General features: G+C 38.5%; 1 protein-coding gene across 1 annotated transcript in view; it reads right to left on the bottom strand.

Annotated features, from left to right (window-relative positions):
• Window positions 1-9,657, bottom strand: part of LOC107596013 (serine/arginine-rich splicing factor 11-like) — a 29,441-nt gene extending 19,784 nt beyond the window's left edge. Inside the window, exon 1 of the mRNA XM_016286614.1 lies at window positions 9,393-9,657. Coding sequence (XP_016142100.1) covers window positions 9,393-9,511 — 119 coding nt within the window. The 5' untranslated portion in view covers window positions 9,512-9,657. The remainder of the gene's footprint in view (window positions 1-9,392) is intronic.
• Between the last annotated feature and the right edge of the window lie 474 nt (window positions 9,658-10,131).

Here is a 10,131-nt window from a genome sequence, read left to right on the forward strand (position 1 = left end):
GCTGTTCCGATTCGCATGAACGGTATACGAGCGGAGCGACTGAGCGGAGTGCAAACGCATAGAGTGGGATAATACGCAGAGCGTCACACCACGTGAAAGTGAAACCTGAGCGGTGAACTAATTTTCGGCAGCCGAAATTTCAGTGCATCTCTAATTATTGGCGACATCAGAAATGGATATTATATAATAGATGCTTTTTTGAACATTTTAGCAATTTAAAAATATAAAAAAATGATTTTTTTTTTTTTACACGGCACCCCTGCTCTCGACAGACGGCACACCGGTTGGGAAACACTGATTTAGTCAACCTCATGTCATTCCAAAACCTGAAAGACCTTCCTTCTTCTGTGGAACACACACGCACAACGATATTTTGAAGAATGTTACCAAACAGTTTCGGTTCCCTTTTGACTTCCGTTATGTTTATACAATGGAAATAAATGGTAACCCAAACTGTTTGGTTACCAACATTCTTCAAAAGTCTTCCACAAATGAAAGTCACACAGGTTTGAAATGACATGAGGGTGAGTAAATGACATGTTTTTGCTGTAAATATAAAAAAAAAACTTCTTTATTAAAATCAGCTGTAGGCATGAGGCCACAGATAATAAAGGTTGTGCTGATATTTCAAACAGCATTATGATTGCGAGTCAGAGATTTTGAATAAATCAGACTCATTCATAATACATAAAAAAACTGTCAATGTTATGAACAATGTTATAAAATTGGAAATATTTCAATATATTGTGTATCACAAACCACAATTAGTTGATCATTTTTATTTTATTAAATCTGAAATCAAAAAATGTATTTTTAGTTTAGTTTTTTCAATTAAGGTTAGAGTTTTTCAGTTAATGAAAATTTTTCATTTCATTTTTAGTTTACAATATTAGCACTATTCAGAAGTCTGCTAACTGTGCTTTTAGAGATTTTAAACAATAAAATGAATTGTCTACAAAAGCAAGTATCCACCTTATTTTTCATTTGTTAATGCAATGTGTCTGACTTCCGGTGTCATCCACTATTTTTAGCTGTACAAAACTGCTGTTTTTTTTCAAACTGGTGTTTCTTACCATATTATTTTAATATGTTGTCTTAATAAACACACCGGGTTGAAGCACAAACAATTTTACCGTTTACTGCACTTTGTTATTCTTCTCCTTATTTCCCTACCATGGCTAATGAAGCAGAAGTCTCAGAAGCACATTCATAGAAAACAGCTTATTTCCGCAAAATAAGGTGGATAGAGTGCAACAGTGCCCACCCACTTTTTTGGCTGCCTTGGTTCCGGAAGTATTTTTCCCATAGGGTTTTTTTTTTTTACTTTAAGAATTATAAACCACAAATTAAAACACCAGCATGGTGAAACACAAAATTACAAACTTTTATTTGAAAAAAAAAAAAAAAAAAAAAGAAGTATTTTGAAAATCAGTCTAAAAGAATGTGGACGTAATGGCTTTAATGTAAGAAAGAACTACATTCCATGAAGCATTGTGAATGACATAAATGGATTACAATAGAGAAATATAAAAATATTGATTTAAATGTTGATTTTACATACTGAAACACTACATTTTAAGTTTATTGCAAAATATGCATATTATGCATACAAATATCTAGTGGTCGACTGATATATCGCTGCATATATCACTGATATTTGGATTTTTTAAAATATCAACCCTCTACGCACACCTTGGCAATATAATCGCCATTGGCTAGTAAATTTTTTTGTTTACTCGCCAGACTGTTATACTATTTTACACACACACACACACACACACACACACACATTTACTTAGCTATACACACACACACACACACATGATTCCACCCAATCAGCTTATCTTTGTAAAATGGAACAGCTTCTTAAATAACTGAATGTGGACTCTTAACTTCAGCCAATCAAGCATTATATTATGATATTATGATAATCACTATTTAATGATAGAACTAGTGATTAGAGCTAAAACTTGGTAACCATGAATGAATGCATATTTGTCATTTTAACTGAACTTAGGACTGGTGGTGGTGTTTAAGATATTGTTGGTCATAGGTAATAGTAATTATTATTAAAAGATACTACTACTACTATTATTATCTGCTGGGTTCATGAATATTAATCATGGTGTCAGTGTTCGCTTGAACTGATTTGCTGAAATCAAAACAGGGACGGTAATAGATGAGTGCCAACCAACGAGAGCATTAGCTCCGCCCACTGCCGAGAAACCGGCATATCTTCTGCTTGTTCTTAAAAGCTGAATAATTCTAAATGAACTCTGTTATTTTGACAGGAAAATACAACAAAGAATATGGTTTACATGTAGCGCGTCGATTCAGCGTGGTATGCAAGACTCTCGCTCTCTCTCTTTGCATGTGTGAGAAACACAGCGCTATCAGTAAAGCGACGGCGAGTCGTGCGCCTTCACACTAGTTTACGGTACGTCAAATACAGGTGCGCTGCGTGCTACATACTGCGCATCGATTGAGTACATGACATGATCCATTGAGCGCATCCAAATAGTACAGATCGCTTGAAGAAGAGCGAAACTCTCAAGCACTCAGTCAGAGTGTTTATCGAGTGAAAATCTGTGTTGAACGCCTCTCACACACATACTGGCGTGTAAAATCTAAGAATTTATTTGCTAATGGCTAATGTTAGACATTATTTAGTCGCCCAGAGTAAGATTTAGTCACATTTGCGAGTGATTTACTCGCAATGTAGAGGGTTAAATATCGGCCTCGGCCGATAAGTCTTTCCGTGTGGCCGATGTTTTTCAAACCAGATTATGACACCATATTGTGCATTTATGCTTGCTCTTTAAGACAAGCCACTCAGATGTGAAGCCAGCACCTGGCAGACAGTAAAATTAGCAATTGTCATTTACTTTCTAACGTGAGGCTACGTTGTGTTACATACAGTAACACTCATGACGTCACTTCCTGTTTGTTGCTGCCGTGTGGTTTGAGTTTGAGCTCCGTCAAGTTAATTCTTTGTCGTCCCATTTTTATCTTAAATTCAATTTTATACACCATCCTTTATCGGTTCTATAACGTGTGAATATATCCCCTATCGTATTCTACAACAAAAACAATCAGAGCGCCTTGTTAGCACTAGTTCTATTTTTGACTTCCGAGTCCGTTATTAGCATATAGCCCGCTAGCATCGCCAGCGTGGTTGCCGCTAATCTCGCTTACACTAATACTCTATTCACACACATTACCATTGTTTTACTCACTGTTACTTGCTTTAATGGCGGATGTGTGTCTACCTTTGAGTGCAGGTGAGGACACGTTCGAGCTGCATTCGGTGCAGGTCGAGCTGGAGGCCGTGGAGAAGCAGATCCGGGACCTGATGGCAAAGCAGACCCAGCTGAGAGCGCGGAGAGCCGCGCTGCCTCTGGCTTGCTTAGTTGGGGACACTTCATTTCCGGCGATATCGTTGACATGATTGCAAAGATATTATTTAAACTGAGCTGGATGTTGACATCACTGAATTCAATGATGAACTGTCTTTAACTGAAAAATGAGTGTTTACTATTGTCACTTTGCATTATTGACACTATTTTCCTAATTAATGCTGTTCAGTTGCTTTGACACAATCTGTATTGTTAAAAGCGCTATATAAATAAAGGTGACTTGACTTGACTTGACTCCGGCGTGCAGCAAAGTCTTATTCAAACGTACCGTGAGATGTCAGATTCGCTCCGGTGGGAGACACAGATGTGATATAAACGAATTCAAACAAAAATGAAACCGTGTTTACCTCACAAACAATCAAAAATCCCACAACTGGCTCTTCCTCAGATATGCGCGTTGTTCTCGGGTACTTTTAAACAAGACGCTGTTTTCCGGTGAACTCAAAAGCCGGTGCACTCCAGAATGAAAGCTGGGTCGACACGAGAACTCTCATGTTAAGTTATAATAATTAGTTTGAATTCATTTATATGTGTATTCAGGAATATCTGCTGTATTTGATTGCCCATGATTGGCGTAATATTGCGTGTAGTATAACTTTTAATATGATCCGGGGCTTATTTAATGCTGCTATATGCTGATAACCAAGCATGTAATTATACGCATCCAGGCTTGTATTATTTTTACAATGAAACAGACAAGCAAAACAAAACAGATCAGAGACATATATCTTTATTATTAAAGGGTTAGTTCACCCAAAAATGAAAATTAGCCCACAAATTACGTGGGCTAATTTTCATTTTTGGGTGAACCTTTAACCAACTATCCCATGCTATAATTAAAACAACCTGTTGCTCGGTAAACTATATATATGTATTGTACATAAAATACATGGAATTACACATATTTTTGACATTAATTTATGAATATTAATTTGTTTATTAATTATAAATGTTAGAAAGGCTGCACTAAACCTTGTTCATTTAAGTGTTACCTCTGTTGTTTACATTTTAATTGTTTAGGTTTTATAAAAAAAACTTGTAAATTTCCAGCAAAAGAAAAGGAAAGGCTGCACTAATTGTTACCTCAATTGTTTATTTTTTTAAATGTAGGTTTTAATAAATATTTATGCATAATAAATGTTCATTTAGTTTCACCAAATTTCTGCATGTCTCTCATTTACTGTAATTACATGTATTATATCGGCCAGACTGATTTCTCAATATCGGCATCGGCCATTAAAAATCCCATATCGGTCGACCACAACAAATATCAAAGCAGTTTGAGAGAGTAAGAAAACTGACAGTGGGGGCTAAGTGCTCTTTTGACACGTCACAATTCTCTGATTGGTGGAGATTTATTTTCAGAATAATATAGAGTACAACAGTTGGATTCCAGAATTAAACTCAATTCATTTTCTTCATAAGGAAACTTTGAGCTCCGTGGTTGTTAATCGATTGTATGCTTTTGTTGAACCCATCCATTCGCATGATTTAATTTTTTTTTTAATTAAGCCGCTGAAAAAGTGTGTGGGCACTAGGGTTGCAAAGGGATGGAAAATTGTCACGCCTAGTCAACCACACCTACCTAAAAAGGCTCGTTCTAACACACCCCCACATGTCTACGTCACGATGTGGGAAGATTTGCATAACGCCGCCCAAATGTTCACGCAAAGAAAGGTGGCGTAACTTTTATTCTTGCTGTAGTATTGTTGTTGCCGCTGCCGCCATGTCTTGAAGGCACTGTGTGTTTTGTTGTGAAAGTGAAACTACTTTGTTTGGCCTTCCAAAAGAGGATGATACCTGCTTCCCCATGCCTAGAGCTGATCCGTGCTGGTCGCTGAGGAAATACATCAACTTCGCGCTGTGGATCGCCGGATTGGCTTTCACCGTGGACGAAGCGGAGTCCAGCCCGGGGTCATCACATGTGGTTGCCGCAAGTCCGCCGGTCGTGCCGTTCTCAAGCCCACCCGCCGCCGCTCACTCAAGCTGGACTCCGCTCCCTCTAGGCCGTCGTGTGTGACGCTGTGTGTATTATTGCGAAAGCGAAACTACTTTGTTTGGCCTTCCAAAAGAGGACACGACTAGAAATCAGTGGTTAAGTTGTATTTACAACACTGTTCCAGAACAGTTCAACCCAAATATTCAGATGTGTCCAGCGCATTTTATGGAGGACTGTTTCCTGGATCCTGGTAGAGTAGACTACAATGCCGGCTGTTCTGACTCTCAGATTGTAAGTAAGTTTTTTATATTTAAAGAATTTGCCACTGACGATTCAAACGTGAGTTTTGAGCAGTGTAGAGTAGCGCTTGTTGTTTGTTATTTCTCCGATCACAAATGCAGACATGGTTTTATGTTTACGTGTGATGCAATGTAACGCGTAAAAAGACAGTATAAATCATTATAATCCGTAATTATGTCCCCACTGGATGCAACAAATGCCTCGTTTATAATTGGTTTTAATGTTTTTGTCTCATCGCTCCGGCCGGGACACGGCATCACAATATGGTAAAGGGTAAACTTGTAAAAAAAAGGATAAAAATGGTAAACTTTTTCGTCACACGCTTGAGGTATTCGTCAATCACAACACACTGGATAGCTGGCCAATCAGAGCACACCTCGCTTTACAGACCGATGAGCTTTGTAAAAATCGATACGTTTCAGAAAGGCGGGGCATAGAGGAGAAACAATTATGTACAGTATGTGGAAAATAATGTTTTTTTTTTTACCTTAAACCGCATTAACACATTTCATTACACCAAATACACAAAATAATGTTCTTTTTAGCAACATCATATGACCCCTTTAAAGAAACGGTATCATATGCAAACATTAATATAAACATTTTATTTGGTCACAAGCTGATACTTTTTTTAGGATTCATTAAAGTGCCCCTATTATGCCATTTTTAAGGTTGCTAATATTGATTTATGAGTCTCCTAAAACAGGTTTACATGCATGCAAGGTCAAAAAACACATTAGTTTTCATAAAAAATAGATTTAATTTTACCTAATTTCTAAATTATTCGTAAATGACTCGTGCAAAGCAGTTCTTACAGCTCCTTTCTCAGGAGCTCTTCTGAGAACAGGTCGATTTTGGCCTGTCTAATTAATATTCATGAGCCTCTCTTCTGATTGGCCTGTTGTTTTCTGAGTGACGCATGGCCAGGCCAACCACAGGTAACTAGGGTCAGCCGACGTCACAGCGCTAGCTGGAGGCAGCAAAACAAAGGGGAAACTGGAGGCGGCCCATTCAAACCAGCGGAGATTCGGCTACATAAGGAGCTTAAAATATCATCTTGTTGTGATGTTGGGTGCCAGAATCGACGTAATACAGCCTCAAATTAGAAATTTGATCGCATATCTGCTGCCACTGCCAGACAAAAAACCAACGACAGCTGTGGTTAAACGCGATAAAACGAGCAGACTGGACAGAAACAATCGTCAAAAATGCTTGCGTTTGCAGCGCACACTTCTTATCAGAAAAGGTTAAATAAAGTATTGTTTTTTCTTGTTATGGGCGCGTCTACAGATTTCTTGCCATATGTCTATGTCTATGTTTCTGTCGTGTATGAAATAATGTCTGTGTGCATGTGTATAAAACAACAAACTGACGATTTATATATAATCATTTGTAATTGTATATATATTGTTGTGATTAATTGTGGCTGGAACAATAATGTAGCTGTAAAAATAGTTGCCTGCTGAAACTGAAATGTATATACATCTTCATCATGACTAGATAGACACCGTGAGTTTGTCTTTACTATACATGTTAGATGTGATCCACCTCATAGTAGCAATCCTGTCAGATCGTCCATCCTTTGAGTGAGAGTGTAACGTTACAGGTCGGCCGATCTGGTTTCGTGGTTAAAGTGAACCTTTTTGACATGTTTCCGCAATGTTGGAAAAGGAGAGTGGGACGGTGGGCGGTGCTCGGGGTGGTGACTGTGTAGTTCTGACGTCAACTTTTTACGGAAGTCACAACGGTTCATGAAAAATCACAGCTACTTTATGGAGGCTGTGTGAATTTTACTGTGGACTGACATTTTTTAAACTTATATGGTAGTTACATAGCACCTAGACCTCAGTTATCATGACAGAAAGCCAGGAAATTTCAGTTTTGACAATATGGGACCTTTAAACAAATGTATGTAATATTTATGTAATTTATGTGAATTGTCCACCACTCATTATCAATGACACTGCGGTGGAAGTAGTCAGTAGTATCAAGTTGTTGGGGGTGCAGATCACAGATAGCTTGACATGGACCGTTAACATCGCCTCTCTTGTGAAGAGAGCACAGCAGTGTCTTTTTTGTCTGCGTCGGATGAGAAGAGCACACCTTCCCTCTCCCATCCTCAGTACTGTCAACAAATGCATTATAGAGATCATATTGACCAGCTGCATCTCTGTATGGTCTGGGGATTGTAAAGCCTCTGACTGGAGGTCTGTACGGAGAGTGGTGAGGACAGCGGAAAAGATCATTGGCTCTTCACTGCCTTCCATCCAGGACCTCGCACACAAATGCGGTCCGACTCGTGCTCAAAACATCGCAAAAGACCCCACCCATCCTCATTATGGACTGTTTACGCTGCTGCCCTCTGGAAAAAGGTTTCGCAGCATTCGGTGCAGAACAGTAAGGTTCTGTAATAGTTTTCCACATGCTATCAGACTTCTGAACTCAAAAATAACCTCTTAACCATTTTATTTCACTGAAACTTTTTGTAGTGAGTCTTATGTGTACTAGATGTGGACATTGAAATAACAGTACTTTTTATGATGTGCAATAATTGTACTATATGCTGCTGCTTAATAAGTGCAATAATGTTGTTTTAGATGCTGCTAATTACTATGTGCATTATTTAATATTTATATGCTACTGTCATTCCATTTAGTGTTATATTCTTTTAAATGAACACTGTTGTAATTTTTATTATATCTATATTTGTATACTGATTTTATGGTATGCGTTTAGTTTAGTGCAGTATTTATGAGCTAGTGGAACGGAATTTCGTTCATATGTGCACTCTGTATGTACAGTTGAATGACAATAAAAGCTACCTACCTGCCTGCATACTCACCAAGACGGACATTTAGTCATAATTTTGTGTTCAAGATTCAAGAAATTATCTGTGCATGTTATAGAGGAATGCATAGTGCATGTAGGGGATGTGTCCTCAATAGCCCAGCAGTAAGTGTGCTGTGTGCATGTGATTGAGGAATGTGCAGGGGAGAAATTCAATTAATGGGCACTAATGCACTCTATGGGTAATGCAGATGTTCACCAGGAATTCTGCTGTACAGCACGAGTAAGTGTGTTGCTCACAGTAGGTCTGTCTTTAAAGGCTTATATAAGTTACCATTCAAAATCATTGTCCCCTATGGAGAAACAGAATGGAATTCCTGACTGTTGCACTCCAGGATAATAAAGATATACACATAGGCCTAACTAAATCTGCAAGTACCTACAGATATTTAAATCTATGCAAGTGGAGTAAGCAGTGTGTAATGGGTTATGGTGGTGCAATAAGTCCCATTACTGATGATAAGTCCCATACATGGTTTCAGATAGCACATAATCAAGTTACAACATCGCTGAGGGTTCACACAAGTCATATCGTCATTGTCAAGGCCTTTGATGTGTGTGTGTGTGTGTGTGTCATTCTTAAAGTGTGGAAGTGTAGGGTTTTTGATGCTCATGTGTGGTGTGTTTGAAGAGTATGTGTTATAGTGATGTTGTGCAAGTGTGTTTAATATGTAAGGATGCAGTGTGTACGTATGTGAGGATGTAGTTATGTGTTTAATGTGTGCGTGTGAAGGTGTGATGCTGATGCTGTGTTGTCAACGCTATGAAGCGGTCTGATATGTTTGTTTGGGATGTGTGTGTCCGATATGTATGGTTTGTTGTGACTTTCTCAGGCGAGTGAGAGAGAGCGTGTGTGCTTGTGTGTGTATGTTGTTGTTGTTGTGACTCACTCAGGCGGGTATAGTCGCAGCTCGTCGATGTCCCCCAGGAAGCCGAACAGAGTTCTCATCTGATCACTGCTCACCGCCGACGACAGATTAGTGATTTGAATCACATTCGTCCCGGACATCCCGCTTATTTCCAGACGGAGGTTCAATACTCTGAAATACAACGATGCACCAGAGTGGTCAGCAATCGGCTAGGCATTGACCTGCAGGAGAACTGGTTAGCAGGGAGCGCTGTGGACAGCAGTCACAGAGGATGAGCTCTGCTTACACAACAGCGCCGCCCGCTGGACTGGAGGTTTGAGCTACAGGACTTAAAAGGGTCATATGATGTTGCTAAAAAGAACATTATTTGATGTATTTGGTGTAATGAAATGTGTTTATGCGGTTTAAGGTTCAAAACACACATTATTTTCCACATACTGTACATTATTGGGTAACACTTTAGAATAATGGTCCGTTGTTAACAAGTAACTATGCAGGAAGTAATAGGTAGTACTACATTAACACTTAATTTAATACTATTAACTAATAGAGAAGCAAGATTAACTAAGCAGTAAGTAATAGCAAATTTAGGACAAAGCTAGTTCCTTATTAGATATTTGAGAATTATTCAAAAAATGTATCCTCATTGAGAACTTCTTGCGAACTATGACCAATTAATAAAGAATAACCAATTAATTACTAATCACAACAGTAACGTCTTAAAAGTGAACTATTGGGTTCTTTGTGGAAACTCATTTAT

Source organism: Sinocyclocheilus grahami, unplaced genomic scaffold (assembly GCF_001515645.1).
Source record: "Sinocyclocheilus grahami isolate Dianchi unplaced genomic scaffold, SAMN03320097.WGS_v1.1 scaffold212.1, whole genome shotgun sequence".
In the NCBI taxonomy this organism is placed as follows: domain Eukaryota; kingdom Metazoa; phylum Chordata; class Actinopteri; order Cypriniformes; family Cyprinidae; genus Sinocyclocheilus; species Sinocyclocheilus grahami.